This window comes from Dermochelys coriacea, chromosome 1 (genome assembly GCF_009764565.3).
Source record: "Dermochelys coriacea isolate rDerCor1 chromosome 1, rDerCor1.pri.v4, whole genome shotgun sequence".
Taxonomy (NCBI): Eukaryota; Metazoa; Chordata; order Testudines; family Dermochelyidae; genus Dermochelys; species Dermochelys coriacea.
Window position 1 is genome coordinate 10,026,364 of NC_050068.2, and position 15,290 is coordinate 10,041,653.

Below are 15,290 nucleotides of genomic sequence, written 5' to 3' on the forward strand. Positions count from 1 at the left end.
GCTCGTGGGGGGGCAAGTCTCTTGGGGGGGACTCGCCATGACTGGGGGCGGCATGGAGGCCTTTTTTGGGGGTGGGGCACTGTAGCACGACTCTTTAGCAGTAATCTTGGGCCAAGCAGTGTCTGCAGGAGGGGAGGGATGAACCAGTGCTGTGGGGATGGGCTGGGCTCGGCTCAGTAGGGCTTGAATCCCTGCCAGGATTAGAGCTTTTACTTTCACTTCTCTTGCTGTTTCTAGGATCCTTGGTCTAGTTTGCCCCCTTCGCCGCTGGAAAGAGCAGAAAGCCAGGCCAGGAGGGAGACGCCAGAGCCAGTCTGCATTGGAGACAGTGCTGCAGGGATCCCCTCCAGCGGGGCAGGTACCTGCTGACAATAAATTACTGCACTGGGCTGGTGCTGGGAAAGTCTGGGCTTGGAGGAAGGCCCCTGTTTGTCACTTGGAGGCAGTGGGGGCCGGATTCTGATCTCTGTGACGCTCGTGTAAACCCAGAGCCAGAAATTTCCCTGGCATAATTGAACAGAATTTGCCCCTAACTCAGTGTCCGAACCCCCCCTTCGCGGATCAGAACTGGATCCTGCTCTCATTGAAATCAATTGGAGCTAAGTCTGAACTGAGCCCCTTGCAGCATTGATCCCTGAGCTGGTTGCCTGATGCAATGAGTTTATGGCAGGGATGGGGAAAGAAGGAGCCCAGTAATGTTTCCTGCCGGAGCAGGTGGGTGCAGCTCTGCGGCTGAGAGAAGCTCCGGAGCTAGTATTGGTTTAACCCCCTTGATGCCTTTTCTCTCCCAGCTGAGGTGTCTGGAACGTCGAAACATCATGATCAAGGTTTTAACGAGCTCTGGGAAGGTGACTCTCTTCCACCAGGATTTGCAGAGTGGGGTCACCTATCAGGTCCCTGCACTGCTGTATATCCCCACAGGCAAACTCCTGGCATTCGCAGAGAAACGCTCCTCTGCCAGGGACGAGGACGCTGAGTACCTGGTGCTGAGACGAGGTCAGAAGACAGGGACTTTGATCGAGGTAATTCTTTTGCGTTGTTTCCCTGCGGACCCCCCTTGCTTGCTGCTGCTCTCAGCCCAAGGTGTCTCAGCATTAGCGCTTCCTGGGGTGCTGCCTCTCCCTGGATACCTGCATCACAGGCTATTCACCTCCCAGTATCTAATGATACTGGGCAGGGCTAGATCCTGTGAGGGGCAGAGCGCTCCGATGAGGTGCCGGGGGCCTTTACCTGCCTTTTGAAGTGAGGAGGGAGTTGAGGCTGCTCACCACCTTGCAGGATTGCACCCCTAAGGAATATGATGGGGGAAGACGCCTGGCAACCCTACTGCTGACCTGGGCTGGGAGGCTCACTCCAAATGGAGTGTAAACGTCCAAGAGAGCAGCTCAGGAGAGGGAGGGCGGGCCGGGCAGGGCCGGGGAACTGGCTGGGATCGCGACAGTCCCTGTCCCACGGAGCTAGCGACTGTGTGTTTGGCATGTATCTTGTCTCTAATTGCAGCCAGCTTGTGTCTGGCTGGATCCACGTAGGGAGGAAAAGCAGAGCCAAGCCACTAAAGCAGAAGCCAGCGCAGCCCTCAGGGGAGCTGCTGCAGCCCAGCCCCTGCTCCCTTAGGGGAAGGCAGAACCAACAACCTAAAATGAGGCTCTGAGATCCCCGTTTTGGCACCTGCCTGGTTTTCAGAAGTGCTGAGGACTCATCAGCTCCCCCCGGCGGTGGGGTGAAGTGTGAGCTTCATGGCCCCTCCAGGCCTGAGGCGGCAGTATGGAATGGTCCTCCTGATGTACTGAGGAGTGGGCCCCGCTCGCTTACCCCTCTGATCTACCTGTTCTTGCCCCCTCTCTCCTGCTGCAGTGGGAGCCCAGCGAGCCCTTGAGGAGCGCAGTGTTACCGGGTCACCGCACGATGAACCCCTGCCCGGTGTACGAGCAGAAGAGTCAGACTGTCTTCCTGTTCTTCATCTGCGTGAGGCAGCACATCACAGAGCAAAGGCAGATCCTCACTGGGCGGAACGCCGCCCGGCTGTGCTACGTCTGCAGCGGAGACGCCGGCCGGACCTGGAGCTCGTTAACAGACTTGACGGAGCAGGTGATTGGGGAAGATTTGAAGGTCTGGGCCACATTTGCCGTTGGACCGGGGCATGGGGTGCAGCTCCGCTCCGGGCGGCTGGTGATCCCGGCTTACGTCTACCACATTACCGCTCGCTGCTGCCGCCTGCCGCTGCCCTGCTGGACCCAGCCCCAGTGCTTGGTCTTTTATAGTGATGACGGCGGGCAGTGCTGGCACAAGGGTGAGCTGATTAAGGGCATGAAGACGGGGGAGTGCCAGGTGGCCGAGGTGGCAGGCCAGGCCTGCGATCCCGTGCTGTACTGCAACGCCCGCAACCCGTGCCGATGCCGGGCAGCAGCGCTCAGCAGAGACCAGGGGCTGACATTCGAGAGCCCCTCCTCATGCAAGAAGTTGTGCGAACCGCCTCACGGCTGCCAGGGCAGCATAGTGAGCTTCACACCGACACCGGGGCTTCTGGAGGCGGATGGCACAGAAGGGCCGACACCCCAGTCCACGAGACGACCTGCCTGTTGAACAGTGGGAATGCCGCCTCCGATATCCACAGATACACCATGTCATGGCTGCTTTACTCCCACCCGACGAGTAAACGCAAGCGGGTTGACCTGGGCATCTACCTCAACCGCTCTCCATTGACGGAGGCCACCTGGGAACACCCCTGGCTCCTGTACGAAGGGCCGTGTGGTTACTCAGATCTGGCCGTGTGCCAGGAGGCGCCAGCGCCGCTCTTGTTTGGCTGCTTGTTTGAGTGCGGGGTGAATTACGCATGTGAGGCGATCGCCTTCCAGCTCTTCTGCTTTGAGGATCTCCAGAAGGGCAGAGGCTCCCCCCGCTCCCTGGGACAGCAGCCCAACACAAAGCAAAAATCCGACTAGCGAGAGAGACACACACTCACTCCCCCCGGAAGATCCCCACCCCCATGAGGCCTGGGCTTCCGAAAGCAGCCTCTTCTTTCGGGTGTCTCTGGTCCAGGACTTCCTAGGGCCTGGGTGGGCAAACTATGGCCCGTGGAATGAGTGTAATAATTTCTGTGGAGTTGTGACAACTGTTTTGTCAGAGTTGATTTGCCATGGCCCTGTGCTAAAATTCTTATGGCCTTCCAATGGAAATTCTTAATGTCCACCACTGCCCGCAGCTGGTTAGAATCACATCAACTCATAGGGGCAGGAACTAGGGGTCTGGGGGGTGCTATAGCAACCCCAGGTTTTATGTGGGGCTCTGCTTCCGGCCCCGCACCTGGGGTCCCGGCTGCTGGCCCTGCACCAGAGTCCTGGCTTCTGGCCCTGTGCCCAGGGTCCCGGCTGTCAGCCCCGTGCCTCGGGGCTCTGCTCCCAGCCCCACATGCGGGGTCCTCTCCTGGCCCTGAGCCTGGGGCTCTGCCCCCGCCCCCAGCTGTGGCCCCAGCCTCAGTCCCCTTACCATGTCCATGTTCCCCCTCCTAGAGCCACGGCCCTGCTCCCAGCCTCAGCTCTAAGGGGTGGCAGGGAGAGCAGACATGGGGGGGAAAGGTGCAGCATCCCCACTATAAAAATGATACTGGAATCCGTCTTAAACCAGGTGCTTTTTCATTTAGAAGGAGGGGTGGGAACCCAGAGAAAGACAAAGGATTCTCGCCTTGTGCCAAAGATATAAAAGGGGGTGAGACAGAACAAAGGGAGCTTCCAGTCGAGAGAACACCCCGGCTTTCCATCTAAGGCTTTGGCTAAACTTACACATTATACCACAATAAAGCCTCCCAGAGCGCTCTACCTTACTCCCCGTTCACACTGGCAAGGCACGGAGAGCGCTCTGACTCCCTGGCTGGAGCACTCCTGGTACTCCACCTCCCCGAGAGGATTAACAGCTGTTGCGCATTGGCTGAGACGCTCCAGCTCCAGTGTAAAAGGGGGAGTAACGTTATTACACACTGATTGACCTCCGGAAACTCCCCATAATCCTTTTAACTGAAGGGTCCTCTCTTGTTTTGTTGTGAACTCCGGATGTGGAAGTGCCGTTTCAAAGCTCCGTTTTGGGGGCTATCAAAAAACCAAACACAGCTACTGTTGGCTTTGAATGAGTGAGAGGCAGGCAGGGGGGCTCCGTTTGGAGCGCCGACAGTCAATGTTTGCTTGAAGAGAGAATCGGCGCGGGGGGAAGGGGGATGGGGACCCTTTCGGCGAGCGGCTGCTTATCTCGTCTATGAGAAAAAAAGAAACAGCTGCCCTTTGCTTTCAGTGAGTGAGAGAGAGGCGGGGGAGGGAGGGGGGTCTGTACTTACAAGGCAGCACGCTGACACACTCTCAGCCCCCCAAAAACCCACTCTCTTTCCCCCCCACGCTCCCTGTCACACTCCACCCCCACCCCCATTTGAAAAGCACGTTGCAGCCACTTGAATGCTGGGATAGCTGCCCATAATGCACCGCTCCCAATGCCGCTGCAAATGTGGCCACGACAGTGTGCTGGCAGATGGCAGTGTGGACAGACTGCAGCGCTTTCCCTACTCAGCTGTACGAAGGCGGGCTTAACTCACAGCGCTGTACATCTGTAAGTGTAGCCAAGGCCAAAGATGTCTGCTGGAACTGACAAGGACTGTACCAGGGGAATGGATTGGGCCCAGACTAGGAAGGAGTCTAGTCTGTGAAAGAAGCTTATTGGACCATCTCTGAGGGTGAGATTTACCTGTAATCAGTTTCTTAATGTATTAGGTTTATATTTGTGTGTTTTATTTCATTTTGCTTGGTGACTTACTTTGTTCTGTCTGTTATTACTTGGAACCACTTAAATCCTACTTTTTATACTTAATAAAATCACTTTTGTTTATTAGTAAACCCAGAGTAAGTGATTAATATCTGGGAAAGCAAACAGCTGTGCATATCTCTCGATCAGTGATATAGAGGGCGGACAATTTATGAGTTTACCCTGCGTAACTTTTATACAGAGTAAAACAGATTTATTTGGGGTTTGGATCCCATTGGGAACTGGGTGTCTAGGTGCTGGAGATAGGTGACTTGCTGAGCAGTTTTTGGTTAAAGCCAGCAGCTTTGGGAGTGTGGACCAGACCTGGGTCTGTGTTGCAGCAGGCTGGCATGTCTGGCTCAACAAGGCAGGGTTCTGGAGTCCCAAGCTAGCAGGGAAAACAGGCTCAAAGGTAATTCCAGCATTTCAAGTGACAGTCCCAAGGGGGTCTCTGTGACTGAACCCATCACAGCAGGACTCTGCACTTGTCCTTGTTGAACCTCATCCAATTTATTTTGGCCCAATCCTCCAATTTGTCTAGGTCACTCTGGACCCTATCCCTACCCTCCAGCGTATCTACATCTCCTCCCAGTTTAGTGTCATCTGCAAACTTGCTCAGGGTGCAATCCACGCCATCCTCCAGATCATTAATGAAGATACTGAACAAAACTGACCCCAGGAGCGACCCCTGGAGCACTCCACTTGATACCAGCTGCCAACTAGACATCGAGCCGTTGATCACTACCCATTGAGTCCAGCGATCTAGCCAGCTTTCTATCCACCTTAAAGTCCATTCATCCAATCCATGCTTCTTTGACATGTCACATCCACTGCTTTCCCCATATCCACAGAGCCAGTTATCTCATCATAGGTGTCAGAAGTGGGAATGTTCTTAATGTTTTCTCTGAATACTGTGTGAGTGCCTCAGTTTCCCCAATGTAGTTCTAAAGTATCAAGGTGGTGGGATAAGCTTTGTGATTGTTGCAGAGCCTTAGAGGGCAAGTGTGATGGTGTCTGCACAGAGAATGGCCGACACCCTGTCTCCTGGCAACTGATGGCCTGGACCCCTTCTCTGCAAAGGTGCCAGCTGAAGATGTCGGAGAACAAAGAGATCAGGTGCCCTCCTGGCCTGGGAAAGAGACAACGGCCAGAGGAGGGGCTAGAGAGTTCAGTTTGGAGCTGGATGGGGAAATGGAGGGGGCCCAGATCTGGCCTCCCTGGCCCCAAGATGGACCTGACTTAGGGCTCCTGTTTCTTGTACCTACAAGTTCTGTTTTGGACTGTGTTCCGGTTGTCTAATAAACCCTCTGTTTTACTGGCTGGCTGAGAGTCACATCTAACTGCAGAGTTGGGGTGCAGGGCCCACACTGGTGTCCCCGGGAGCCCCGCCTGTGCGGACTCGCTGTGGGAAGCGTACAGTGTGAAAGGGGATGCTGAATGCTCCGAGGTCAGACTCAGGAAGGTCAAAGCTGTGTAAGCTTCTTGCCCTGGAGACAGTCTGCTCGCAGAGGAGACATGCTCCCCTAGAGTCCTTACTGGCTTCGTGTGGAGTATTTCCAGAGCATTGCCCGGTGACTCCGTGACAGAAGGCAATCAGGTTGGTCAGGCAGGACTTGCCCTTGGTGAATCCATGTTGACTGTTCCTGATCACCTTCCTCTCCTCCAAGTGCTTCAACATGGAGAAGCTCCACTAGGTGGCGAAGCAAGACTGCCAGATGCAGGGGAATCAGGGAGGGACAGACTGAGGGATGGAAATGAGAGGTGCTACAGGATAATGGGGGGAAGAGAAGTGGTGGCCTGCCGGTGGGAGCCTGCCTGTCTGGGGAGAGCAGCGCTGGGGCTTTCTCTGTGCAGCTGAGAGGCCAAGCGCATGCAGTGAAAATTCAGCCCCACGGGATTGGAAACACTATGGGCTAATGGTTAGAGCAGAAGCCCCAGGAGTGAGTTCTATTCCCGGCTCTGCCCCGGACTCACTGCCGGACCTGGGGCAGGTCACGGTTCTGCTCCCTGCTTCCGTTTTCCCATCGATCTCCCGGGGAAGGGCCAGGAGATTGACCCCTGCTGTGAAGCACCGTGAGAGCTGGAAATAGCGACTAGGGAGGGTAACCGGCCGATGGCGGAGGCCACACAATGAATGGTCCCTGCTGGCCTGGGAGCCGGGCTGGGGCTCGCTGGGTGAGAAGGGCTGAGCCCGAGGACTGGCCCGGGGTCACCCCTGGGACCGCGGGGTTCACGGAGCTTTACACCAGCCAGGATCTGGGCAGTTAGCGAGAGCAGCTTAGGATTTACCTCCGGTGCCGAGGGAAGCGATTCAGCTGCGCACCGGCCGCGGGAGGAGACAGCCGGAGGGAGCCGGGGCCAGGCCGGGACAGAGCCCTGCTGCTCCCCGCGCCCTGCGGGGCCCGAGCCCCGCGGAGCCGTGAGTGCGGAGCAGAGTCTGCGGTGAGGGGAGGCGGGGGCAGGTCTGATGGGGGTGGGGGGACTCGGCGCAATGGAGGAGTGGGGGGGCAGGTCTGATGGGGGCGGGGGGCTCGGCGCAATGGAGGAGTGGGGGGGCAGGTCTGATGGGGGGCGGGGGGCTCGGCGCAATGGAGGAGTGGGGGGGCAGGTCTGATGGGGCGGGGGGGGCTCGGCGCAATGGAGGAGTGGGGGGCAGGTCTGATGGGGCGGGGGGGGCTCGGCGCTATGGAGGAGTGGGGGGGCAGGTCTGATGGGGCGGGGGGGGCTCGGCGCAATGGAGGAGTGGGGGGGCAGGTCTGATGGGGCGGGGGGGGCTCGGCGCAATGGAGGAGTGGGGGGGCAGGTCTGATGGGAGCAGGGGGGGCTCGGCGCAATGGAGGAGTGGGGGGGCAGGTCTGATGGGGGCGGGGGGCTCGGCGCAATGGAGGAGTGGGGGGGCAGGTCTGATGGGGGCGGGGGGCTCGGCGCAATGGAGGAGTGGGGGGGCAGGTCTGATGGGGGCGGGGGGCTCGGCGCAATGGAGGAGTGGGGGGGCAGGTCTGATGGGGCGGGGGGACTCGGCGCAGTGGAGGAGTGGGGGGGCAGGTCTGATGGGGCGGGGGGGGCTCGGCGCTATGGAGGAGTGGGGGGGCAGGTCTGATGGGGCAGGGGGGGCTCGGCGCAATGGAGGAGTGGGGGGGCAAGTCTGATGGGAGCAGGGGGGGCTCGGCGCAATGGAGGAGTGGGGGGGCAGGTCTGATGGGGCGGGGGGGCTCGGCGCAATGGAGGAGTGGGGGGGAGGCAGGTCTGATGGGGACAGGGGGGCTCGGCGCAATGGAGGTGTGGGGGGGGAAGATGTGATGGGGGCACAGAGGACTCGGTGCAGTGGGGACTAGCGGGTGGACCAGGTCTCTTGGGGGGACTCTCCATGATGGGGGGCGGTGTGGAGGCCTTTTTGGGGGTGGGGCACTGTAGCATTTCTCTTTAGCAGTAATCCTGGGCCAAGCAGTGTCTGCAGGTGTGGGGTGGGGTGGGGCGGGGCTGGGCTCGGCTCAGTAGGGCTTGAATCCCTGCCAGGGTTAGAGCTTCTACTTCTCTTGCTGTTTCTAGGATCCTTGGTCTAGTTTGCCCCCTTCGCCGCTGGAAAGAGCAGAAAGCCAGGCCAGGAGGGAGACGCCAGAGCCAGTCTGCATTGGAGACAGTGCTGCAGGGATCCCCTCCAGCGGGGCAGGTACCTGCTGACAATAAATTACTGCACTGGGCTGGTGCTGGGAAAGTCTGGGCTTGGAGGAAGGCCCCTGTTTGTCACTTGGAGGCAGTGGGGGCCAGGTTCTGATCTCTGTGACGCTCGTGTAAACCCAGAGCCAGAAATTTCCCTGGCATAATTGAACAGAATTTGCCCCTAACTCAGTGTCCTAGTCCCCCCTTCGCGGATCAGAACTGGATCCTGCTCTCATTGAAATCAGTAGGAGCTAAGTCTGAACTGAGCCCCTTGCAGCATTGATCCCTGAGCTGGTTGCCTGATGCAATGAGTTTATGGCAGGGATGGGGAAAGAAGGAGCCCAGTAATGTTTCCTGCCTGAGCAGGTGGGTGCAGCTCTGCGGCTGAGAGAAGCTCCGGAGCTAGTATTGGTTTAACTCCCTTGATGCCTTTTCTCTCCCAGCTGAGGTGTCTGGTACGTCGAAACATCATGATCAAGGTTTTAACGAGCTCTGGGAAGGTGACTCTCTTCCACCAGGATTTGCAGAGTGGGGTCACCTATCGGGTCCCTGCACTGCTGTATATCCCCACAGGCAAACTCCTGGCATTCGCAGAGAAACGCTCCTCTGCCAGGGACGAGGACGCTGAGTACCTGGTGCTGAGACGAGGTCAGAAGACAGGGACTTTGATCGAGGTAATTCTTTTGCGTTGTTTCCCTGCGGACCCCCCTTGCTTGCTGCTGCTCTCAGCCCAAGGTGTCTCAGCATTAGCGCTTCCTGGGGTGCTGCCTCTCCCTGGATACCTGCACCACAGGCTATTCACCTCCCAGTATCTAATGATACTGGGCAGGGCTAGATCCTGTGAGGGGCAGAGCGCTCCGATGAGGTGCCGGGGGCCTTTACCTGCCTTTTGAAGTGAGGAGGGAGTTGAGGCTGCTCACCACCTTGCAGGATTGCACCCCTAAGTAATATGATGGGGGAAGACGCCTGGCAATCCTACTGCTGACCTGACCTGGGCTGGGAGGCTCACTCCAAATGGAGTGTAAACGTCCAAGAGAGCAGCTCAGGAGAGGGAGGGCGGGCCGGGCTGGGCCGGGGAACTGGCTGGGATCGCGACAGTCCCTGTCCCACGGAGCTAGCGACTGTGTGTTTGGCATGTATCTTGTCTCTAATTGCAGCCAGCTTGTGTCTTTAGCGAGGGAGGGAGGAAAAGCAGAGCCAAGCCACTAAAGCAGAAGCCAGCGCAGCCCTCAGGGGAGCTGCTGCAGCCCAGCCCCTGCTCCCTTAGGGGAAGGCAGAACCAACAGCCTAAAATGAGGCTCTGAGATCCCCGTTTTGGCACCTGCCTGGTTTTCAGAAGTGCTGAGGACTCATCAGCTCCCCCCGGCGGTGGGGTGAAGTGTGAGCTTCATGGCCCCTCCAGGCCTGAGGCGGCAGTATGGAATGGTCCTCCTGATGTACTGAGGAGTGGGCCCCGCTCGCTTACCCCTCTGATCTACCTGTTCTTGCCCCCTCTCTCCTGCTGCAGTGGGAGCCCAGCGAGCCCTTGAGGAGCGCAGTGTTACCGGGTCACCGCACGATGAACCCCTGCCCGGTGTACGAGCAGAAGAGTCAGACTGTCTTCCTGTTCTTCATCTGCGTGAGGCAGCACATCACAGAGCAAAGGCAGATCCTCACTGGGCGGAACGCCGCCCGGCTGTGCTACGTCTGCAGCGGAGACGCCGGCCGGACCTGGAGCTCGTTAACAGACTTGACGGAGCAGGTGATTGGGGAAGATTTGAAGGTCTGGGCCACATTTGCCGTTGGACCGGGGCATGGGGTGCAGCTCCGCTCCGGGCGGCTGGTGATCCCGGCTTACGTCTACCACATTACCGCTCGCTGCTGCCGCCTGCCGCTGCCCTGCTGGACCCAGCCCCAGTGCTTGGTCTTTTATAGTGATGACGGCGGGCAGTGCTGGCACAAGGGTGAGCTGATTAAGGGCATGAAGACGGGGGAGTGCCAGGTGGCCGAGGTGGCAGGCCAGGCCTGCGATCCCGTGCTGTACTGCAACGCCCGCAGCCCGTGCCGATGCCGGGCAGCAGCGCTCAGCAGAGACCAGGGGCTGACATTCGAGAGCCCCTCCTCATGCAAGAAGTTGTGCGAACCGCCTCACGGCTGCCAGGGCAGCATAGTGAGCTTCACACCAACACCGGGGCTTCTGGAGGCGGATGGCGCAGAAGGGCCAGACACCTCAGTCCACAAGACGACCTGCCCGTTGAACAGTGGGAATGCCGCCTCCGATATCCACAGACGCACCATGTCATGGCTGCTTTACTCCCACCCGACAAGTAAATGCAAGCGGGTTGACCTGGGCATCTACCTCAATCGCTCTCCATTGACGGAGGCCACCTGGGAACACCCCTGGCTCCTGTACGAAGGGCCGTGTGGTTACTCGGACCTGGCTGTGTGCCAGGAGGCGCCAGCGCCGCTCTTGTTTGGCTGCTTGTTTGAGTGTGGGGTGAATTACGCATGTGAGGCGATCGCCTTCCAGCTCTTCTGCTTTGAGGATCTCCAGAAGGGCAGAGGCTCCCCCTGCTTCCTGGGGCAGCAGCCCAACACAAAGCAAAAATCCGACTAGCGAGAGAGACACACACTCACTCCCCCCGGAAGATCCCCACCCCCATGAGGCCTGGGCTTCCGAAAGCAGCCTCTTCTTTTGGGTGTCTCTGGTTCAGGTTCCGGGACTTCCTGGGGCCAGGCTTGCAGAGGAGCGACACATCTGTCATTCTGTCTGAGATTGAGAACTTGGCCACAGCCCAGGCAGCCGCGCCAGCCTCTCCGTTGCCATCCTACTGATGTACCAGCACCCTGAGGCAGATGCACCACCGCCGGGGGCCAAAACGCTTGCTGGTGTAAATCAGCTTCACAGGTTACACCGACTGACGATCTGGCCCAGAGAGAGGACTGCTCAGTCCGTACTCCACAGACCTGTCGATCCTTGGTCCCTCTGCTGAGACTGCCTGTCCATTAAGAATTGCACTGCAACAAAAGAGAACTCACTCTGGGTGAAGGGGGAAATGTGCTTTGGTGCTGGGGGTGCTGTCCTAAGTTCCCTGTAAGCTGCGTGGCCGTGCAGCAGCCTATTGAGTGTCCCACAGGCGCTCGTGGAACTCGCCCGGCTGGGACCTGCCGTGGCCGGGCCACCCCTCCCCAGGCCCCAACTCAGCCCGGACTTGCTGTGGCTGGTGGGAGGGACGCCCTTCTCCCAGACCCAACCCAGCCCCAGACCTGCTGCGGCAGGGAGAGGCACCTCTCCCCAGCCCAGGTGCTGCTGTGGGGAGAGAGAGCTGGGGGGGAGTCCCTCTCTCCCCACCGTAGCCCTGGGGCAGCCTGTACCCCAAACCCCTCATCCCTGGCCCCATCCCAGTAGCTGCACCCCCATCTGGCGTCCCCGCACCCTGACCCTCTGCCCCAGCCCTGAGCCCCCTTCTACACTCTGAACCCCTCGGCCCACTGCCACCACATGAATTTTGTTATGTGCGCCAATATGGAGGTGATATGTGACACATGACCTCCATATTGGTGCACATAACAAAATTCATTCTGCATATGGGTGGGAAAAGTTAGAGAGAACACTGGTGCTGTCTTATTAAATGTGATACTAAAAACGTGACCACATGCGGTCACTGAAGAGCCCACGTTTGCAGGAGTAGTAGTTTAGCATCTTGGCCATTTCTCAGTTCAGGGAACAATCGAAGCAGCTTCCTTAAAACATTCTTTGCCGTGACAGCTGGAGAAGTTGTTCAAGTATTTCCTCTCCTTGGCCGGATCCCGATGTACCTGGTGTGTGGGTGAATGAGCTGTTTGTTCATTTGTTCTGTAAACTGCTCCAGGAGCATACACGTCCCTCCCTTCATAAATCAACACCACGGTGTTGCTTCTGCCCTGGGGAGTAAGCAGGCACCAGCTTGGAGGCAGACGCCAATGCTACTCCCCATCATGTCTGTGCACGTCACCTCCAAGCCGTGCAGCATCTCTGCTGTGTTACTGGTGTGCTAGAGACCCCAGGTTAGCCTGTGGCTCTCCCTCCTGAAAATAGTTATAGAAAGCCCTGTGGTGTAGCATCTATGGTGCTGGACTGAGACTTGGGGGACCTGAAGTCTGTTCCTGGCTCTGCTGCTGAACTCGTGGGTGACCTTGGGCAAGTCTCTTTGCTTCTCTGTGACTCAGTTTCCCTCCCACCCTTTGTCATGTCTGTTTAAAATGTCCGCTCTTTGGAGCACAGCCTGTCTCTTACCATGTGTCTGTATAACAAATGGGGCTCAGTTAGGGCCTCTTGATGCTACTGGAAAATCAATAAGTAATAGTATTACATATTTATAAGCAGCTACCTTATTTCTCCTCCCCCCCCCCACCCTTAGTTGGCACTTAGCCAAGCAGTACATATCTAGCCATTACAGAGGCAGAACCTGCAAACACTCATCCACCTGCTTAGCTCTACTCACATGAGTAAGTGCCATTGACTTCAATGGGACTCCTCACACAAGTAAAGCTACCTGCATTTCTAGGATCTAGCCCCAAATCTTTCGTGGTGAGCTAGCAGGCCTGATTCTGATCTCACTTGCTCTGGTGTAAATGACACAGTTTCATAGAAGCTGATGGAAATCCCAGGCGTAAGCGAGATGAAAATCAGGCCAATTATTTTGAAATCCATCCCTGCAGGATCTCTGCTGCCCTGTGAAAATCCCTTTAATCACTTGATGATGAATTAACTTTTTTGTTTCTTATTTTTATATTGGTTGTCTGTAGCAACTGACACCAGTTCTGTAATGACAGGTTTCAGAGTAGCAGCCATGTTAGTCTGTATTCGCAAAAAGAAAAGGAGTACTTGTGGCACCTTAGAGACCAACATCTTTATTTGAGCATAAGCTTTCGTGAGCTACAGCTCACTTCATCGGATGGCACTGATCGCTCACTGCATCGTCTGGGTCCCTTGCCATGAAACACCTTCAGCAAGAGAGTGACTACGGAATGTAAAGGGCTAGATTCACTCATTTCCCACTGGCCAATTTGCATGTCTCCGGCAGCCCAGGACAGCTGGAGAGTGTCGGTGAATCTGGCCCCCGAGTCTGCTTGACCCAGTGATGTCTGGTTAAATCAGTAATGAGCAGATGCTGGCTCAACGACTGAGTATAATAATTTCCGTGGAGTTGTGACAACTGTTTTGTCAGGGTGGATGCGCCATGGCCCTGTGCTAAAATTCTTATGCCCTTCCAATGGAAATGCTTAATGTCCACCACTGCCCCCAGCTGGTTAAAATCACATCAATTCATAGGCGCAGGAACTGGGGGTGCTGCAGGACCCCCAGGTTTTACATGGAGCTCCACTTCTGACCCTGCACCCGGGGTCCTGGCTGCCAGCCCTGTGCCTCGGGGCTCTGCTTCCAGCCCCACATTTGGGGTCCCCTCCTGGCCCTGAGCCTGAGGCTTCACCCCCAGCTGTGGCCCTAGGTTCAGCCCCCTTACCCCGTCCATATCCCCCCTCCCAGAGCCACGGCCCTGCTCCCAGCCTCAGCTCTAGAGGGTGGCGAGGGGAGCGGACATGGGTAAGGGGGGTTGCAGCGCCCCCACTATTAAAAAGTGTCCCAGAGCCACTGTCTGTTCCTGTGCTGGGTAGCAGCACACAAAACCTATTTGTATACATTGAATTGTGCTTTAATTTTAGAAACTCGAACTGCTGACTGTCCATTCACTGGCTGAGAGGATGTAACCCTGTCTCCCTCCAATGGTTGGTCCCAGCAACTATTTACCTATAGTCACGAGGCGTTAAATCCTCTCTGGTGATGGGGCCAGGCTGCGTGGTTGGTGCTGGTGCATCCAGTTCTGTTGCACAATGGTAGCCCCTGGCGTCTGTATCTGTACATGGCCATGGTTCCTTAGTAAGGAACTTTCTCTGCATGGGTCTGTGTCCGCTGTGCTTGTTTTATTTATTCCTCGTCTCCTTTAACAAATGAAATGTACGGTCTCTTTGTACCTAAAGTGAGAACACGGTCCATATTTTAAATTTGTCTCCACAAAGAGGGCCTGATCCACACCCCATTGGCATCAGGCCCCTGGTGATTTGAATGCCTGCTCGAGCGAATGCAGGATCGAGCCCTCCCTTGCAAAAGAGGAGCAGGGATGGTGTAATCTGAGCTGGATGTTAGCAGCTGAAAGCAACACATGATTCCCAACCCCACTTAACACAGCAGCTGCAGGCTGGGGCTGCACTCTGCGCAGCACTATTAATAGATGTTCTTCTATTAAAACAGGCCCTTGATTTGTGCCAAAAACTGGACTCTCTCTCAAATGAGGGCTCGGGGTCTGTCTGAATGCTTTTTTGCCTCATGCAAAGATATTGCTTGAGCCTGTAACTGTCTAAAACAAAAGGCCTTGCATACGATACAGTTACACCACTGATCTCCGAAAGAGTGGGTATTAATAAATCTCTCCGCTGGTGCCTGTATCCCTCATGGGGTGATCCTGTTTGTTTAATTGCTGCAGAGTGGCAGCTGCAGCTGGAGGCAGAGTTGTCCTGGGGTCAGAGCGTGGGATGGGAAGGCAGGAGGCCTGGGTTCTAATTCTGGCTCTTCAGCTGATTTGCTGTGGAAGTTGGGCTGCATGGAAGTGAGAATGGGCTGTGATGATTGCACCTGGAGCAAGGCGTCTTGAGCTGGAGCTGCCGGTTGGGTGAGCCAACTCTCCTCAGTTGTGCTGGTTTCTCAGTCCTTCTGCTCATCTCCTGTTCCCAACATGGCAGAGCAGAGGGATGGGGAGACTCAGCCAGGCCACCTGGGGGATGAAATCAGATGTCCCCTACCAGAAATGCGGCCTCAGCAGGTATGTATTTAA

The 15,290-nt window shown here is 56.7% G+C and overlaps 2 protein-coding genes across 5 annotated transcripts; both read left to right on the top strand.

Moving 5' to 3' along the window:
- Positions 1-696: 696 nt before the first annotated feature.
- On the top strand, positions 697-4,712 carry NEU3 (neuraminidase 3). The gene is given in 3 exon segments (XM_038407027.2): positions 697-1,022; positions 1,855-2,535; positions 2,538-4,712. Coding segments are annotated over 3 exon segments (1,335 nt in total). The 5' UTR covers positions 697-773; the 3' UTR covers positions 2,943-4,712.
- Positions 900-13,168, top strand: LOC119857735 (sialidase-3-like). 4 transcript variants are annotated; one of them, XM_043504023.1, is made up of 4 exons: positions 900-1,022; positions 8,332-8,464; positions 8,885-9,116; positions 9,950-13,168. In XM_043504023.1, exons 3-4 carry the CDS (start codon positions 8,913-8,915, stop codon positions 11,036-11,038), a joined length of 1,293 nt encoding a protein of 430 aa, XP_043359958.1. In that variant the 5' UTR covers positions 900-1,022; positions 8,332-8,464; positions 8,885-8,912; the 3' UTR covers positions 11,039-13,168. The 4 variants fall into 4 exon arrangements, with proteins under 4 accessions (XP_043359958.1, XP_043359959.1, XP_043359957.1 ...); XM_043504024.1 differs by having other exon boundaries at positions 8,332-8,452; positions 8,886-9,116; XM_038407038.2 differs by lacking the exon at positions 900-1,022 and adding an exon at positions 6,981-7,224 and having other exon boundaries at positions 8,332-8,452; positions 8,886-9,116.
- Positions 13,169-15,290: the final 2,122 nt, after the last annotated feature.

Coding starts and splice junctions, on each gene's coding strand:
- LOC119857735 (XM_043504022.1), top strand. CDS start 8,868: ATGCCTTTTCTCTCCCAGCTGAGGTGTCTGGTACGTCGAAACATCATG. Junction 9,117..9,949: donor AGACAGGGACTTTGATCGAG/GTAATTCTTTTG, acceptor CTCCTGCTGCAG/TGGGAGCCCAGCGAGCCCTT.